General features: G+C 34.8%; 1 protein-coding gene across 1 annotated transcript; it reads right to left on the bottom strand.

The window, feature by feature from the left end:
• Positions 1-2,399: 2,399 nt before the first annotated feature.
• On the bottom strand, positions 2,400-20,376 carry LOC138168000 (Fanconi anemia group M protein-like; the record flags this gene model as incomplete). Its single annotated transcript, XM_069096971.1, has 7 exons — positions 2,400-2,943; positions 11,808-12,377; positions 13,580-13,686; positions 15,916-16,069; positions 17,187-17,312; positions 20,138-20,206; positions 20,324-20,376. Coding segments are annotated over 7 exons (1,502 nt in total), but the record flags the coding sequence as incomplete, so codon positions are not given.
• Between the last annotated feature and the right edge of the window lie 427 nt (positions 20,377-20,803).

Here is a 20,803-nt window from a genome sequence, read left to right as displayed (position 1 = left end):
GGGATAAAGTTAAGTGAAAAAAATCTCCTTGGAGGACAAGGAATTTAATTATTTAATTCTTCTTGCCAAGGAAGGAAGACAAAGGGAAGTAGAGCCAAGATTTGTTTTGGTAGAGTTGGATGATCTAAAGAAGAGATTCCTGGAAGTGAAGGTACTAGACAAATGCAGATCCAGGTCTTATCGAATATTCGAAGCACCTCTTTTTGTGGCAGTAAGGGAGTACATGCCCAAGAGAATAACTCAACAAACTGTGGCACGTAAAATAATGGATTACTCTGTTACAAGAAACACATGAAGACTACAGAGCTAAACACAAGAATTCCAGGAATTGACATAGAACAAAGTAAGAAGAATCAAGACAAGAATGTATGTGATGGTTACAATGTAAACAAAAAAGAGCAACAAAACAAAATGCCTCCTGTGATGATCAAGATCAAACTGCCCCAGAGAAGAAAAGGAAATAAATGCACCTCCCTCCCCATAGTGCAGCAGTAAGGGAAGTATGCAAGTGGATTATTGCATATCATGTCTGACATGAACGATTAAAATCTTGGTTACATAGGGCAGTTTGATGGAGCAGGGAGGAATATATTCAGAAATGTTCATGAGATAATAAAAGGCTCCAATAAAAATAATATTATACCCCTTCCAAAAAAAAAGGAGAAAAGACTTGTTCACCTGTCAAGCTGGCAGATATTCTGGCTATATGGTAGCTAGAAAGAAGAACTGTAAGGAAGATCTAAAAGTTCTCAACTTCCTCACACTTGGGGTCAAATTATAGGGACTTTTAACAGCAATTCAGCAATCTTGGTTCATTTGCTTTCCACCCAGAAAAGCGGGAACTTGGGAAATTAATTCAGGTTCACCATACTAAGTGATTCTAGCAGGTAGGTGGTACAATGGTGGAATTACAATCAGGAAGATCTGAATTCAAAATCTCAAATACTTACTTAGCTATGTGACCCTGGGCAATCCTGTTTGCCTCAATTTCTTCATCTCAATTTTCTCAATCTCAATCATCTCAATCAATCTTCATCCAAGGATATTTAAGATACAATGAGGTAATATTTGTAAATCATGTATTTTTTAAAATAATATTTTATTTTTCCTCAATTACATGTAAAAACAACTTTTAATTTTTTTTTAAGTTTTCAGTTCCAAATTCTATCCTTCCCTCCTTGAGACAGTTAAGCAATCTGATAAAGGTTATATGCGTGCAATCAAATAAAACATATTTCCATTAATAGTCATTTTGTAGAAGAAAACAAAGGAAGGATTGAAGGCATGAAGGAAGGGAAGAAGGAAGGAAGAGTCTGTATTCAGATGCTATCATATCTTTCTCTGGAAGTGGACAGCATTTTTCATCATGAGTCCTTTGGGACTGTCTTAGATCACTGTATTGCTGAAAATAACTAAGATATTCATAGTTGATCACTGCACAATACTACTGTTACTGTGTACAATGTTCTCTGGTTCTGTTCATTTTGCATCAGGTCATGTAAGTCTTTACAGATTTATCTAAAATCAACCTGCTTATTATTTCTTCTATCATAAGAGTATTCCATCACAATCATATATTACAACTTGTTCAACCACTCCCCAATTGATGGGCATCCCTTCATTTTCCAATTCTTTGCAACCACAAAAAGAGCTGTTATAAATATCATTATACAAACAGGTCCTTTCCCCTTTTTTAATCTCTTTGGGATACAGACTTAGTAGTGACACTGTTGGGTCAAAGGGTACGTACAGCTTTACTGCCCTTTACACACAGCTCCAAATTGCCCTCCAGAATAGCTGGATAAGTTCACAACTCCACAAAAAGAACATTAATGTCACAGCTTTCCTATATCCTCTCCAACATTTATGATTTTCCTTTTCTCTCATATCAACTAATCAGATAAGCACGAGGTAGTACTTCAGAGATGCTTTAATTTATATTTCCCTAGTCAATTAAATCACATAAACCTTAAAGGACTATATAAACGTCAGCTATTATTTTTTATTTTTGAAAGCAACTGGGATTGTTAACTTGCTCAAGGTTACACGGCCAGTTATTTTGTGTGGGTGTTAAGTATTTGAGGGCAGAAGTGATCCTGAGTCTCCCAACTCTGGGGCCAGCGCTCTTATTCACTGTGCCACCTGGCCGCCCCTTCAGCTATCATTAAATAGTATTGAAACAATGACATTTAGTAGGGACATTTGGTTGATATTTTCATTGCATTAATACTAATTTATGTCCCTACTAAATTTCCTTGTTTCAATGCTATTTAATAATAGCTAACATTTATATAGTGCCCCAGACTGGCTATACTTTAAAGGCAAAGAAATGGTTTTTGCCCCCCCCCCCTTTTTTTTTTGGATTTTTGGAGGGGGGAAGGTGGGGTAATTGGGGTTAAGTGACTTGCCCAAGGTCACACAGCTAGTTTTCTGGGGCCAGATTTGAACTCAGGTCCTCCTGACTCCGGGGCTGGTACACTATTCACTTCACCACCTAGCCACCCCCTGCCTTTTTTTTTTTTAACCTAAGAAACATGGAAAAACATCATTTAAATACAAACCTGTTTTTTCTCTGTCTTTTTCAACAATCACACATATTCTTTCAAATATATTCTGCAAATACTGAATCTTCTCAATAAGTTTACTTCTATTCATATTATTTATCATCTCTGATTGAAATTTTCTTTCCACTGCCATTCGGTTGCTAACAATGTAATCACAGCCATTGAGTGTGCAAACTTCCACTTCTAATCCATGAATGGTTCTCAAAAAGGAAATTACTTCTGAACCAGAGGAGATTTCCCGGCTATCCACAAGAATACAGGTTGTTTGCCTTTTCTCTGGAAGTCCAAGTGAAGTAGGTGTAAAATCCAAATTTCCCGTTGAACTGGAACCACATAACATTAAAGGTTTTGAATTAACATCCTCCAGATCACTATGAAGCTGGGAGGGAAAAAAGAAAACATGCATAAAGAATATTCAGACAGAAAAACCCATATTCTCTTCCTATTTATACAAATTTTTTAAAACTATCAATGAAAATGAAAAATGACATGACAGTAGTACAGAGAATTCAAAGAATAGCTATAAAGATAGAAACTCATATAAAATGAAAACAATTTAGAATTATGCCCAGAAAGTTATACATTGTGTCATGCAAATGTAATGGAATGTTATTGTTCCATAAGAAATGATAAAATGGATAATTTCAGAAGAAATTGGAAGGTTTTTATGAATTGATGCTGAGGAAAGTGAGCAAAACTAAAAGAACAATTTCTAAAATCATAACATTAGAGAAAAACAACTATGGAAGACTTCAGAAATATGATCAGTGAAGTGAAAAACCATGAGCCCTTCAAAATCAAGATTGAACATCACTCAACTTCTTATAAGGAGGGGATGAACTTAAAAATAAAGGATTTTTAAAATTTTTTATCTTAAAATATTTTTAGTATAATCCTTTGTTCTCTTTTAGTTGTAATCACTTATTTTGACATGGTTTGGCATTAAGTTGATAAAATTTTAATATATAACCTTGAATTCATCATGAAACTACACTTTTATTACATTGGCTAGTAAGCACATCTTCAATAAATAGTACATTTTTTTTAAGTTTAGCCTTCATAGCATTCCAGGCACAGATGACAACATATCTTGTCAAATACTTTTTCTGAAACCTGTTGATATAGTCATAGGGTTTTTGCTATTCTTGTTATTAAAATATAGATGAATAATTGATGATTAATAATATATTGATAGTTTTCCTAATACAGAACCAAACTTGCATTCCTAATATAAATCTTAATCGGGTTATTATGTATAATCTTTGTTAAATATGGTTGTGATCTCCTTTCTAGTATTTTAACTTTTTTTGCATCAATGTTCATTAGGTATATAGCCTACAGTTTTCTCTGTTTTGCCTCTCTCTGGTTTAGGTATCAAATAGGAATACACTGGAGGAAATCATCTCATGTAATCTGAGTATACAAGTAGAAGACAAACAAGGGATATGGAAAGAGGTGGTGATTGGAAGCTCATTCTCATCCAAACTAGTCAAAAGAGGGAAGAATACTAAAACATACACATATAGTTGGGTACAAAAATGCATTTTACTAAACAAAAAAAAAACAAGAAGAAAAGGGGAAGAGGAAGGAAAGAGTAAGAAGAAAGATTAAGAGAGAATTAGCAGTAAGCAAAACAAACTAACTGCAAAGATGATCTCAAAAGGGGTATGAAAGAAAGAAAAGATAGAAATATGTGGCTGGGTCTGGATGAGGGAAAGAGAAGTGGAGCAGGGGAAGGAAGCAGACTGCAACAAACTTAGAGTGCTGGTACTGAGTGCACTCCTCATACCACCTACCCACCCACCCACTTCTCTACAGAGGGTGTAAGTAGGGAAACAAGGGGAAGGAAAAATATGAGAGAATAGCCTAGGGGAAACGACACAATTAACTATGTCATTTTATTTTAACTGTGAATGTGTGAACAGGATAAATTCACTCAAACAGAAGAGGATAACAGAATGGGTTAGAAAGCAGCACATAATAACATGCTATTCACAAAAATATCCTTGAAATAAACAGAAAGATTCAAATATAAAGAGTTAAAATAAGAAGTTGTGATCAATACCAGGAATGCAGTGCTGTTTAATTTAGGAAAACTATCATCACAACTGACCATACTAACAATAACAAAAATCATGTGATTATATGAAAAGATGCAGAAAATAATCTGAACACGATTCAATACCCATTCCTCTAAAAAAAAACCAACCCAGAAAACAAAGGAATGGATTGTTCCTTAATAAGACAATTAAAATCTATCTAAAACTAAGAGTCAGCATTATCTATAACAGGGATTAACTAAAAGCTTTCCCAATAAGATCAAGAACAAAACAAAGATATCCATCACCATCACTATTATCTGAAATAGTATTGAACTGTGAGCTAATAGAAACAAGACAAAAAGGAACTGAGACAACAAGCACAGGCAAAGATGAGACAAAGTCATCGCTCTGTAGATGACATGATAGTTTAGAAAGATTCAGCTTAAAAACTAATGAAATAATTAACAACTTCATCAAAAAGTTTCAAGATAAAAAATAAATCCATACAATTCATCAGTCCTTCTGCATATTAATAACAAAACAAAGCAGGAAAAAATAAAAAGATAAATTCCACTTAAATTTAAGTCCTTTGTCACATAACAGCCTATAAACTTTTGTGCAGTTCAAAAGATTTTCATGGCAAATAAAGTATGGTAAAGATTCTACTCTTTGCACATCTAGTTTTTATGAAATTAATCACTATGAGGACATCCTGTAAGAGCAAACTAAAAAGTATTTTATTAAGTTCCTGTTCAGTGAGGGGCACTGTGATAAAAATGAAGGATACAAAGAAAGGCCAAAAAACAGTGCTTGCTTTCAAGGAGCTCACAGTCTTCACAGAGAATTAAATCCAATAAGCATTTATTAAGTGCCTCCTATGTGCCAGGTTATGTGTTAAGCACTGGGGATACAAAAGGGAGAAAAACAGTTCTTGCCCTCAAGGAAAAATTTTAGTTGGGACATAAAGGAAGGGAGGGAGAGCATTCTAAGCATGGAAGACTGTCCACAGAAAATGCCCAGAGTTGAAAGATGGAACGTAGTTTGTGGAGGAGACAACTTGCAAATGGCTGCATACAAACAAGCAATACATAGGACAAATTGGAAACTATCGCAGAGAGAAGGCACTAATATTAAGGGAGACCAGGTAAGACTTCTTGCAGAAGGTGGGATTCTATCTGAGAACTGAAGAAAGTAAAAAAGCAGGAGCTGGAAATGAGGAAGAACGTTCCAAGCACAGGGGAGGACCAGTGAAAATGCAAAGTGAGAAGATGGGAGTGCTTTACGCACTGAACAGCAAACAGATCAGAGTCGTAAAATACAAGACTGGAAAGGGACGGGTGAGGAAGGGTACAAGTTATAAAGGAAGGAAGCCCAGGACAGAGTCTAGGGGAATAAGGGAGAGGGAAGTGGAAGGGCATAGGTTTTATAGAATGATAGCCAGGACTCAGAATCATTAGGTCAGGAAAGCTGTCATAGGGGTGGGTGTATGCTAGCTATTGAGGAACAGGAGTTTGCAAAGATGCAACTCTTTTTTTTCTCCATTTTTCTTTTATTTTTTTGGTCTTTATTAATTTGTTTGTTTACTTTTTGCTTACAAGATTCAGTTCCACAATTCCTCGAGTTTCAAATTTTCTCTCCTTCCCTCCCCTCCCCCCACCATGGCAGCATACAACCAAGTAAAGGATCTGCAAATACTTTCCCATCAGACATTAGTCAGGTTATAAAGAAGGACCGTATCAGATGGAATGAACAGTGGGAAAGAGGAAACAAAACCAAGCAATAAAAAGAAAAAGAACAGGTAGTTTGCTTCAATCTGGATTCAAATTCAGTTCTTTCTCTGCATGGAGACATCTCTCTCCATCATGAGTCCTTTGGGTTTGCATTGCTGAGAAAAGTCCAGTCTATTAAAGCTGGTCGTCACACATACATTGTGTCTGTAACTATGTACAAATTTCTCCTGGTTCACTCAGCATCAGATTGTGAAAGCCTCTCCCGGTAAATATGAAGTCCAAAAGATGCCAACTCTTGCCACTATTTGATACAGTTATGGAAATGCTAACAATGGCAATAAGACAAAAGAAAGGAACTAAAGGTATAAAGAGAAGTAGAAGAGAGATAAAACTATTTCCTGAATAGGTAGTTTTCTGATGAAGAAATCAAAGCTATCTATAATTATATTTTTAAAAAGTTCTAAATCACTACTGATTAGAAAAATTCAAATTATAACAACAACTCTGAGCCACCACTTCATATCTAATGCTGGAAGGAATGTGGGCAAATTGGGACATTAATGTACTCTGGGTGGAGCTGTGAACCGATCCAAACCATTCAAGAGCCATTTGGACAATCAAACTATGGACATACCTTTGACCCAACAGTACCACTACTAGGTCTGTATCCCAAAAACATCAGAGAAAAAGAAAAGGAAGAAAAGACCTATATGTACAAAAATATTTATAGCAGCTCTTTTTATGGTGGCAAAGAATTGGAAATTGAGGGGATACTTTTCAAATGTGGAATAGCTGACTAAGTTGTGGTATATCATTGTAATACAATATTATTGTGCTATAAGAAAAGACAAGCAAGGGGCGGCCAGGTACACAGCAAGTAAGAGCACCAGCTCCAGTGTCGGGATGACCTGGGGATCGAATCCCAGGCTCAGACACTTAGCACCCACCCAGAAACACCTGGCCGGGTAACCTTGAGCAAGTTACTTAACCCCAATTGCTTAGAGGCGGCCAGGTGGCTCAGCGAGTAAGAGCACCGGCTCCAGTGTCGGGATGACCTGGATCAAATCCGGGCTCAGATACTCAGCACCACACCCAGAAATAACTGGCCGTGTAACCTTGAGCAAGTTACTTAACCCCAATTGCTTTAAAAAAAAAAAAAGAAAGAAAAGACAAGTAGAATGATTTCAGAAAATCCTGGAAAAGATTTACATGAACTGATGCAAAGTGAACAGAACCAAAACACTGTACACACTAACAGTAGTGTTGTAAGGATGATCAACTACGAATTACTTAGCTATACACAGAAATACAAAGATCCAAGACAATTCTGAAGGACCTATGATGAAAAAAAAAATGAAGAAATTCTCTTTTCCAGAGAAAAGACTGATGGAATCTGAATGTAGATGGAAGCATATTGTTATTTTACTCTCTTTATTTTTCTTGGGTTTTTTTGGCTGTGTTTTCTTTCATAATGTGAGTAATATGAAAATATATTTTACATGACTTTACATGTATAACCTTTATCAAACTGCTTTCCATTTTAATTATGGGGGAGGGAAGAGAGGCTGGAAAAAAATATGGGACTCAAAATTGTAGGAAAAAAAGAATAAAGGTTAAAAATTGCTTTTACAAGTAATTCCAAATAACTATAAAATGCACAAACTATCTGGAGATCAAGACACCAAAGCAATAAGTAAACTTGTAAAGATCTGATTACTAAGTTCTCATTAAAGAAGTAAAAGATAATTTCCATAGCTGGAGAAATATTCAGTGTTCATGAATAGATGGTGCCAATATAATAAAAATTACATACCAAAGTTAGTTTCCACTTCTAATGTTATACAAATAAAATTATCAAAGAAGATAGGGGAGAAAAAGCATTTCCAAACCTTTATATTATAAAGTAGCAATCATCAAAACAATCTGCTATTTGGGGAGGGGGGGGTAGAGAAGGGAGGAAGAAGAGAGAGAGAGAGAGAGAGAGAGGAAGAGGAAAAGAGAGAGCATGTCAACGGAACAGGTAAAAGAGAATCAGAAATAACAATTCAATAATCCAGGGTTTGATACACCAGAAGTCAAATTACTTACAAAAGAAACTCTATTTGATAAAAACTGTTGGCTAAGCTAGAAGTCTAGTAGAAATTAGGCTTGGACCAAGATCTCTATGCCATATTTTACAATACATTCTTATAAGTGGACATATGACCATAATATTAAAGATCATACTATTAAAAAATTAAAAGAGAAGCATATCATATATCTTTCACAGTTATAGTAGGAGGTGTATTCTTTTTCTTTTTTTAAAGCAATTGGGGTTTTTAAGCAATTGTGGTTAAGTAACTTGCTCAAGGTTACACGGCCAGTTATTTCTGGGTGTGGTGGTAAGTATCTGAGCCCAGATTCGATCCCAAGTCATCTGGACTCTGGGGCCCGTGCTCTTACTCACTGAGCCACCTGGCCACCCGTAGGGGGTATATTCTTAACTAAACAAAGGAAAGAGGCAATTACAAAAGATAAAAGAGAGAGATAAGTTTGATTACATGAAAACAAAATTTTTGTGCCTATGATAAGAAAGGAAGCAGTCAAATGGAGAAAAAAAAAACCTGCATCAAATTTCTCTGACAAGGGTTTAATATTATATGTATATATATTTATATACACACACATGTCCATATACAAACACACTGATACATACATTCAGATTCAAATACACCGCCCCCCCCCCAAAGTCATTCACAATAAATGAAGTATTTGGACAAAGGATATGAACAAATAGTTCTCAAAGAATTGTAAATTATTAGCAATGATATGAAACAATGTTCCAAATTACTAATCATAACAGAATTGCAAATCAAAACAACCTTGAAGTTTCACTTCACACCCTGCAAATTGGTAAAGATGATGAAGGATAGGAATAGTCAATGTTGGAGGGGTTCTGGAAAGACAGATACTAGTGCACTGTTGGTGAAGCTGTGAATCTATATAGAAAGCAATTTGGAAATATGCAAATAAAGTAACTAAAATGTCCATATCCTTTGACCCAGAAATTCCATTACTAGGTTTCTACCCCAAGGAAGCCACTGATAAGAAGAAAGTTCCCATTATACCAAAATATTTATAGCAGTACTTTTTCTGATAGCATAAAAGTAGAAACAACATAGAAGATATTGTGGGAAATAACCAAATAAATTGTGGTACATGAATATAATAGAATATTATTGGGTTAGAAGAAATTACAAATATGACAAATACAGAAAAGTATGGAAAAGTCTATATAAACGAACACAAAATGAAGCAAAGAAAACAACATACACACAGACTACATAAATGTAAATGAAAAGAATCAGGACAAAAAAATCAGAACTGAATATAGTAAAATTACAAAGAACAAACATAGCTCCGAAGAAGAGATAAAAGAAGACACCCCTCACTGCCCACACCTTTTCGGGAGTGGAAGGTCTACTATATATTTTGAGACTTTTTCAGCATATTGATTGGTTAAGCTAGATTTTCCTTCTCTTCCTTTTTTTTTCTTCTTAAAAAAATATTTGTTATAAAGGATAGCTCTCTGAGAAAAAAATATGGGGAGGGATACCAGGGGAAAATATGGTAATAAAACTTATCTCAGAAAAAGAATTTGGGAGCAAAAATCATGAAGGAGAAATCTTAGAACAAAAGGTGGAAAATCCTTATCCAATTAACACACTGCCTAAAAAAATAGAATGGAATAGTCAGAATATATTCACTATACAAAACAAAAAAAAAACAAAATTAACATTCGAAAAATGGAGGAAAATGTATGGCATCTATTGTTTAAAAAAATGATTTGAAAAATTGGGCAGGAGAAAAAATTTAAGAATCACTGGATTTTCTGAAAACCATGAACAAGTAAAAAACCTGGAAATCATATTTCAAGAAATCATAAAACTGCCCACCTATTTAAACCAGAGGGCAAGGTAAAAATAGAAGGAATCTACCAATTACCTCCTAACAGAAACTCCAAAATGAAAATTTCCAGGAATATCACAGTCAAAATATAGAGCATCCAGGTTTTGAAAAAAAAGGAAAAGTAGCCAGAAAGAAAGGGTTCGAGCACCAGGGAACCACTTCAAAGACTCGGAAAGACTTCTTTATTTTAAAAAGGAGAAAAAATCTTGGAACAATATGATATTCCAAAAGGTAGAAGAAAAAAGTTTATAATCAAGAATAACGTGCCCTGCAAAAGTGAACATAATCCTACAAGGAGAAAAAAGGACATTTAAATATCAGAAGACTTTTAAGCTACTGAAGAAAAGATAATAGCTGAATAGAAACTTTGAAATATAAACAAAGGAGTCAAAAGAAACTTGGAAAGGTAAATATATTTGAACAGGTAAATACATCTGAAGGGGCTAAATAATATACCTTCAAGGGCCATAAGGGGAACTAAATAAGACAAACATAGGACCTGTACTTATATTTTGTTCCATTTAGTTGATTTCAGAAAACAAAAGTGAGCAAAAAAGGAAAATACTGCTGTAGAATAAATTTGATTCCTTCTCTTTCTCTTTCTTTTATACAAAGAAGGGTAGATCCCCTTCCTTATACAAAATGTAAGGACAAATTATGAAAACATGATGGATTTTTATTAATTCATATTTTGGGCTGGACTATAAAATTTTTGCAGTCTATTATTATTATTATTCCCATCCATTATCATCTTTGCCACCTTATAGGGTGTGAAGTGATTTGCAATTCTCTTATGATTAGTAATATGGAACATTCGTTCATGTTATTGTTAGCAGTTTGCAACTCTTCAAGACTTATACTAGCATACAAAAAAAATGAAGAAAGGAGTTAAGAGATCAGGCATCTCATGAACTTATTCTTCTCAGAACCACTACAACTGGCATAGAAATGCATTAAATTTGTCAGGGAATCAGGAACTAGGAAACAGATTGGGGAGAAGGGCTAGAAGAGATATAAAAGAGGGAGAGGAAAATTAGGGAGGGAATTTTCATAAGCAAAACATGATTCAACTTGGGAGGAATGACAATTAAAAGGAAAGAAATTGTTGGACACTGGCACTGGTAAAGAGAGGAGGGGGCAGAGGAACAGGAACAAATGACTTTAATCATAAATCTGATTCTTACTCTTTCTTTTATACAAAGAAGGGTGGATCGCCTTCTTTTAATAATATGTAATGACGAATTATACACATTATGTATGAATCATACACAAATATCATAAGTGTAAGAGGGGAATGGAATTTCTCAAAGGGGCAAAATCCAAAATCATAAGGAGCACACTTGGAACATAAAACTAAACATCCCGTATTAATCACTGCCACAGTTCAATGTAACACTTCAAAGTTCCACATGCATGTTTGAAGAGTTGTGTTATCTTTTACTTGGACTTAAGGAAGTCCTGTGACATAAAACAAAAACATGTTAAAATTTATGAGAACATGATAATTTCTTATTGGTTCATACCTTGGGCTGGGCTGTAAAATTTTTGCAGTCTTTCAGTGAAACAGCATTCAATAAAGGTCTAATTTTATTATTACACTGGGGTTTTGTGTCTAGAGCTTTAGAAACTGTGCACTTGATATTAAGTGGTTCCTTCTGCTCCTCCTTGATTGAATTATTAACAATATTTGGCTCAACAAATACTTTGTCTCTCTTCAAAGACTCAGAAAGTAATGATTTTTGGAGACAATCATCTTGTTTTTCTGTTTTGCTACAAATGCTTATGTCACTAATTACATTATCAGATTCTGTTTTGTCATTAACATTAACGATGTTTTCTTCTTCACTTGAATCATCAGGTATAATAATTCTGGATAGTTTCTTTTTTTTAAATGCAAAATTATTCTGGGTCCTACTTCGCTTTAGTTTTGGTGAACGTCGTGTATGGTATTTTTTCCTTCCATCAACAAAGCTGTCTTCGTTTAATAAGTTGAAATAAACACATACTTCTTCACTTGAATCATTGATAGGATGTTCTTCCTCATCATTAACACAGAAGCTGTCCTCCAAATAAGTTTCATCTTGTTCAGGAATCTATGGGAAAAAAATTTCAAAATAAACATAACAGAATTTTAAATTTCTCACTGTAGTCCAAGTATTTACTGATCATCTACTATATTTGTTGCATTACTATTAAAAGAAACTAAAGAGGTTAGCTAGCAAATGAAACTATATATTTGCAGATTTAAATTATACTGTTTGAAGGCTTTTTTATTAAAGAAGATAAATTTTTTAGGAGGTAACCTATAGATATCAACTATAATATAGGCTTTTTTGTCATTTAAAGGTAAGAAAAAATTAATACTTTCACAAAGTGGGTAATAAATCAAAGTATTTCACAAAACACCATGGAGTAACATGGTCCCAAAATTACTGGTGATAAATATCAAAGTACTAGTTATCTTTAACTATAAAGAGGACTTCTGGTAAGCATTAGTATACTAGAAGTTACCTATCACCAGCTTAAAACCAAGTGTTAATATATTTCCAGAGAATAAGCCTTATTCTCTTCATCATGAAAGAAAAGTAAACTAGAGCTAACATCAATCCTACCCTGCATACTGGATTTGGAGTTAGGAAGTCTGGTTTCTAATCCTGGCTTAGCCACTTATTACATATACAATTTTATTTCACTATGACACCCTGGGCCTAAGTTTTCTTAAATCTTTAAAATAAAATCGGTATAATAAACGATTCCTACCATCCCTTCCAGCTGTAAACCTATAATCCTAAGGATATCAGTATAGATAGAATATGGCACTTTAATAAATGCTATTTAAGTACCTGGGGAGAAAAACTATTGGATTATTCTTACCAATAATTCCCAGGAAACATTCCCAGGAAATAGTTTAGTCCTTCAGTAAGCAAATATGTATTACAGTATGCTCAGCTCTATGAGAAATGATACATTTCACTTAGCGTTTGTGCTATGGAGAGGTTATACATAAGCAAGAGACATTTTCAAAACAAAATTCAGACAAAATAGGAAAATTTTAAAAACCACAAGTAAAAATTATAGGTAAGTAGATGTCAGATGTCACATACCTGTAGTCAATTACAATTTTAGGTTAAAAGGGCCCATGGAAACTCATGTAGCTAATTCTCCATCCTTCAGATATCACTGCTAAAATTTCCCAGACTTTATTTTAAATAATTACAAAAGAGATTACAAAATATTGTTCAGTAACCCATTCAGCCACATTAACAGGAAATTTTTACATATTGAAAATTCATACCTGTGAGAAAATATTCGTGGAATCATATTTCTTGTGTACCATTTTATACATATTGCCTACAAATGGACTGCAAACAGACTGAAGATAAACACTTTTCATCTCAGAATCTATATAAAGAGAATTTAATTAATTCACATTGAAGACACATGAAATTAATAACACATTAAAGACACATGAAATGATATACAATAAAATATTTTAAACTGTTATTTTATTTATATTATGTATATAATTTTATTTTATTAAAATGTTATATAAATATATAAAATTTATTTAATTAAAAATTAAAATAAATAAAACACATTAAAATAGTGACCACAAAGATCACTTAACTATAACCTAATCTAAGTTTAAAGAAATCATATTCCTTGGCAAATGTTAACCACCTATTTCAAAGGACCAGGAAGTGCCTTTGGAAAGCAATCTTTTAAAAGCTTAAAGGCTAAAATATGGATAAACTGACATTTGGGTTGAATAAATAAATATTTCTAAATGCTTACTATAATGCAAGGCATTTTACAAAATCCATAAAGATATAATTTGGAGAATGACAAAAAAGTAGAATGTGAGAAGATGAGGAGAACAGATGTAAAAGATGAGAAAAGTAATTTAATTTCAGTTTAGGGGTAAGAGAATGATCTGAAAAAACCTTCAGGGAGGAAGCAACACATGAGGAAGAACTTCTAAGAAAAAGAAGTTTTTAATACATCCATGAAGAGGGAAATGCTTTCTAGGCATGAGAGAAAGTCTCTGAAAATTTGTAGAGTCAGAAAAGGTCAGGAAGGATTTGAGAACCAGATGATAATTGAATCATTTACATTCATGACACGAGGGAGGATGGAACCAAACTACAGAGTCTTAAATTCTAAGGTTTGTCAGGTAAAGAGGAGAGCTCATAAATTACTAGCTTGTGAATTGATTCCAAAGACCAAATTTGTAGTAACTTCATACTTTTTATGTGGGAGCCATGTATCTGCGGCGTCTGCTTAGGGTTCTGGTTCTGAGGACTCAGAGTGTCCTTAGCTCCCGATTCTTTCCTAAACTGTACTTTGTGGAAGAGACCAACATGGGAGAATGTTACCTTGAGATAGTTATTAAGCCCCAAAGAAGGGTCGGTCAGAGAGCTCCTTGGGAGACAATTCTAAGAACAGTAACCTTTAACTCTTTACTGAGTCCCAAGAGGTTATACAAAACCCTCTCCATCACAGAGGGCTTGGGGTCCATTTACCATCAAGGAATTGTCCTGCATGTAGACATGCCCTTTTTTTTGTACATTTTTCTTTCCTTTTTTTTTGAGGGGGAAAGGCAAGGCAATTGGGGTTAAGGGATTTGCCCAAAGTCACACAGTTAGTAAGTATTAAGTGTTTGAGGCCGGATTTGAACTCAGGTCCTCCGGACTCCAGGACGGGTGTTGTATTCACTAATCCATGTAGCCACCCCAACATGCACTGTTAATAATGAGCAGGGTCAAAGGAAGCCAGAACTATATGTGCCACATAATAATTAGAAAGAAAAGACCACATAAGGGCTGCTGATTTCCCTGAGTTATTCTTAGCCTCATAACTGTGTCTTTCCCACCGTCATTTTTAGCACCCAGTAATTTAAACCCAAGGACTGATCAGCTTATTCACCATCCCACTGACACACCCAAAGAAGGAGTTTGTACTTTATCCTAATGACAAGGTGGAAAAAGTAAAGTTTTTTGACCAGAGAAGTGATATGGTCAAATCTATGCTCTGCGAAGTTATTTTCAGGATTGGATGAAGGAACGGACAGTGAAAGTGAAGGCAGGAAAGTCAGTAAAGATCCTACTACAACTGACAATGTAGAGGTCATCAGGAACTTAATTACAATGGTAAAAGTTACAGTTGAGAAGAAGGAATGAATGCAAGAGAAAAATTAGGCAAAACTGTTTATGAATTTTATATACAATGCAGAATTTAACTCCTTTGAGGAGGCTAGGTGGCACAATGAATAGAGCACCAGCCCTGGAGCTAGGAGGACCTGAGTTCAAATCCAGCATCAAACACTTAACACACACATACCAAAAAAAAAAAAACCAAAGAACAAACCACAACCTAGTCGTGTGACCTTGGGCAAGTCACTTAACCCCAATTGCCCCCCCCAAAAAAGGAATTTAACTCCTTTGAGTGATGTTAGTTTAATAAGAACTGAAAAAATAGTTTAACGTACTATAGTACACTGTATTATAGTAATATTTCCATAATCATTGCTTGTAAAGCATAGCTTCTAATGCAAATTAAATAAAAATTAGACCATGAGCAAAGGCAAAAGGATTTTAAAACAAGGAAAATAACAATAACAATGCTATTTACCATTTAGAACCTGTGAAAGTTGAGTCCCATCATTTAGGAAGTCAATTAATAAGGAATCTTCTTCATTTTCTGATTTTTCACTTTCATCAGATGAAATATTTTCTGTATCTTGTGAAATCTCTGCTTCTTCATCTAAAAATTGCCTGCCTTCATGCTAAGAAAAATAAAGGAGCAACTTAAAATAAGTATTCATTTTTCTTAAAGATCTGGAAGAAACCCGTACCAAAGCAATGAGAACGGTCTACATGAAAAAACACAACAAAAAACCAGGAAATGATACTGATAAATACATCTAGAATACCTAATTTAATCTGGTCTTCATAAAGAATCACATTCAAATGATCTGACGTGGTTCACGCCAGCAAACTACATATTTCTAATTAAACTTGAACATCTTAAAATTTCTAAGCGATCATTCTATGGTGGGAGATAAAACAGTCCTATAAAAGGGGACAGAGGGGCGGCCAGGTGGCTCAGGGAGTAAGAGCACCAGCCCCAGTGTCGGGATGACCTGGGGATCAAATCCGGGCTCAGACACTCAGCACCACACCCAGAGATAACTGGCCGTGTAACCTTGAGCAAGTTACTTGACCCCGACTGCTTAAAAAAAAAAAAACAAGACAGAAAAAAAGGGGACAGAAAAGAATATTAGATTGAGGAAACTCCCAGTTAGTAATTGGTCATCTAGAGAAAGTTCTTTCCTGATGTTTTAAACTATACCAGTAATTATGAAAAATACTTAAGGACAAAGTTTCAGGAAAGCTTTCCCTTTCAAATTTTTTTTTTCAGTAAAACAACATGAAACAACCTCATTTAAATATATCTAGGGAAAAAAACAACTTCAAATGCTATGTTTCCATATATGTAAAATCAAGACAATAATATTTCCACCACTAATCTCACAAATTTCCTTATAATCTTTTGAACACTAAATAAACATAAGTTAATATTATTAATATCCCAAACTCTCTACAACTTTGTCCTCAAGTATTGCTGCAGTAAAAAAAAAAAATGCTAACACCCTGGAGCCACCCTAGTGTTGAGGTACTCTAAAATCAGTTAAGCTGATTCATGAATGACAGGCATATGCTTTGCTTCTCCAAAGCCAGACCAGCACGGCAGGACAAGATGAGATAGCTTTGGTAAACCCAGGGTAATATGGAACCATAATGAGGCATTAGAGGAAGACTTTAGGAGAGAAGTTGCTAATTATCTTCTTAAAGTCCATAAACAAACAAAAAAAATTATTAGAAAAGAATTAGAAAACTTACTTTTGGGTTTCTACAACTTTTGGGGGCTCTCATACTTGCTGGAAGATTCCTGTTATTGCTCTGGAAATCATCTTGAGTTAGAACTGGTTTATAAAAATCTGTACTTTCATCACTAGATGATTCTGACTAAAATAAATAGGAAAAAAATTGTATAAGACAAACTAAAAGATTATGTTATTACAATTATTATAGTGTAAAGATACCAACCCTCAAAGAAAAAAATGTAAACTGGACACAAATCCAAAAAGAATTCCTAGAAGGGTTAATTTAAAGAAGATGCTAAAAAAAGATTTTTTTTAAAAATGAGAGCTTGTAATGGGAATGTAAATTTTAAAGATCTTCCCTGCCCTTAGGCTAAAGTGCACCAGGAGCCTGGGGTGGGAGGCTTGTTTTTCAGTAGATACTTTTTGATTGGCCAGTGGGTCCAGAGGGTTGTTACATTCTCTGAGCCAGGAGAAGGCTATATAAGCCCTGATGTGTAGCTTTGTTTTGGGGCTCACTTTGAGAAGTGTTCTGTGATTTGACTTGGATTCTGGGAAGCCGTTGTCCAGGGCCCCCCAGCTTTGAAAAACTCAGATGTTGATTTGGTATGGATGTAATGGTTGGCCAGTTTGAAATCTGTCTACTTGATCTGTTTCTGTCTTGATAATTCTGCCTGTATACTTTGAAGTTCAGAATGCTGACCTTTTCCCCTGAACTGGGTAAAAGATATATATTTGACTGATTAAAGTAAGCTTGCTAACCCATTCTGAGTTGCTTTCCTTTATCAAAGCAGATCCAAGAACCTGTGTTGGCAGCAAACCCTGAGGACGCTTGGGGTGCTTGCTGCTACAGAGCTATAGAAGATATGAGAAGAAAATTAACAGCTTAGTAAAAGAGGTACAAAATCTTACAGAAGAAAATAACTCTTTCAAAATTAGAATTTTCCAAATGAAAGCTAAATGAATCTATAAGACACCAATAAATAATAAAAACAAAGTCAAAAACTGAAAAAAAAAATATTGGAGAAAAAGTTAAATATCTCACTGGTGAAAAAAAACTGACCTGAAAAATAGATGAATATTAATGATTGGGGGCAGCTAGGTAGCGTAGTGAATAGAACACCAGCCCTGGGGTCAGGAGGACCTGGGTTCAGATCTGGCCTCAGACACTTAACACAAAAACTTGCCATGTGACCTTGGGCAAGTCACTTAACCCCAACTGCCCTCCAAAAAACAAACAAAAAATTTAATGAGGGGAATGGTTTTAGAAAAATCTGGGAAGGCTAGACTAATAAGAACTGAAGCAAAGTAAAATGAGCAGGAAAGGAAAAAAAAAACGTACACAGTAATAACCACAAAAATAATCAACTATGAAAGATTTTTTAACTGATAAACATAATGATAAACCACAATACCAAAGGACTCATGGTGAAACATGGCATCCACCTCCTGAAAGAGAATTGATGGTTTCAAGATTACAGATTGAAATATTTCTTCTATTTCTTTCTTTCTCCTGCTTTTTCCCCCCTTTAGAACATGGCTATTGTAAAAATCTATTTTGTGGGACAGCTAGATGGTGCAGTGAATAGAGCACCGGCCCTGGCATCAGGAAGATCAGAGTTCAAATCTGGCCTCAGACACGTGACTCTTACCTAGCTGTGTGACCTTGGGCAAGTCACTTAAACCCAACTGTCTTGCCTCCCCCTTCAAAAAAAAACCCTATTTTTTAATGTACACATATCACTAATGATTTTCCTTTCTTTCCTTCTCAGATGCTGGGGGAAGAAGTGAGAAGAGGGATTTAGAATGGAAAATAAAATGACAGGAAAACCAGCAGAAAGTCATGTTACCAAAACCCAGAAAGGAGAAAATACCAAGTATCAGATGGTAGAAAAAGGGGAAAAAAGAAAGACTAAAGAAAAGAATCATATATGGCAATTAAGAGATCACTGGTAACTTTGGAGAGAGCAGTTTCAGTGAAATAAGCAGAAAAAGAAAAACAAAATATAGCACAACAACACTTTCAAGGGAAAAGATAATAACAACAAAATAGCTGAACATGGTATAATTGTAATAACCAACCTGGCTATAGAAAACAGTTCAGAAAATGGACCTAACTTCACATCTCTGTGAAAGCTGGGTTATACAGTAAAACATCAAGAGCTGTAACACGTGTAATGTATGATAGAAATCAGACTATGGGATTACTCTAAGAGTTAGATGAAGTTCTGTGAATAAGCACTTCACTACTTCACCGAGGTTCTTTCAGTTTGACAATTCTGTATGACCTAGGTGCATGTTCAGCATGAAGGGGAAAGGAAGGGACCAAGTATTTATTAAGTGCCTACTATGCACCAGGTTCTTAGGTAATCATTTTAGTACCTATAGTCTAAGTAGTCAGTGGAAAGTCACATTTTATTGTGAAGAATTTTTTAATAATAGGCCTACTTAAAACTGAGGTATACAAAGTCACATGAATTTAATTACATGACCAGTCTTTTCAAAGACTGCAAGAGTCAAATAAATGTAAACAAAACTACTAACAAGGTCCAAAAGTCCTTAAAGAAAATAAAAATTTCAAGAATTATATACATATTTTACTGAGCAAAATTATTTTCAAGGGGGTAAATCTTTGAAAGAATTATGAGGAAGCAACAGGAAAAAGGCATTTGTTCTCCTCTCAATTTTTCAATTATGCATTTAATTTTAAAATGAGACAAATAGGGGCAGCCAGCTTGGCACAGTGAGTAAGAGTACTGGCCCCAGCTTCGGGAGACTTGGGATTGGTTCCAGCCTCATACTTGGCACCCACACAAAAATAATAACTGGCCGTGTAACCTTGAGCAAGTTACTTAACCCTGATTGCTTTAAAAAAAAAATGACACAAATGAGATGAACCCAGAAAGAAATTCAAAGTAAATGGTAGTCACTATGACTAGATTTAGTCAATTTCATTGAATACCAACTTACTGTACTTAGTAGGCGTCTACATTTCTTGACAGCACAAAGAGGAGATTCAATATCACTGCTCTTCCCAACCTATTCAAACAAATTAAAAGATAACATTCTTTAGAAAGAAATGGAACTTTCCAGTTGATTATATGTTATTTTTGTTCAATGATTCATTTTGGGGGATTTTAGATGATCCTTTTTCACCTTTTTACTCTTTCTTTGGAAAACAATATCATCTTCATTTCCAATGCTATTTTCTGCAGGAAAAAAATATTTAAAAGATTAGAAAAATATGTACTTATTTATCTACAAAATAAGCATACAGCAAACACAGAATTTAAAGCTGGAAAAAGCACTTAAAGACTACCTAATTAAAATCCTCTCACAATAAAGGTGTGTTAAGGTATTAGACCAGGCTCATAGAGAAGGAAGTAGAGCTGGAATTTAAACCCAAATCTAGTGTTCTTTCCATACACTGTACTGAGGTGGACGGCATAGTGGGGGAGACTGGGTCTTCTGATCTCCCAGGCTAGAAATACAGCAGAAACTTTTATAGGTCTAACATCACTGCTTATCTTCATGGAAGTTCTGACCTATTCCTGGTTCTATTAGATCTTTCTTACTCAATCTAAAGGTCCCCCATTACCAGGAACTCAACATAATGGTGCTTCACTTTGTGTTCAC

The sequence above is a fragment of the Petaurus breviceps genome, unplaced genomic scaffold, assembly GCF_028583685.1.
Source record: "Petaurus breviceps papuanus isolate PSGF00001 unplaced genomic scaffold, PetGlider_PUasm1.0 348892, whole genome shotgun sequence".
Lineage (NCBI taxonomy): Eukaryota > Metazoa > Chordata > Mammalia > Diprotodontia > Petauridae > Petaurus > Petaurus breviceps.
This window is presented reverse-complemented; position numbering and strand designations above follow the sequence as displayed.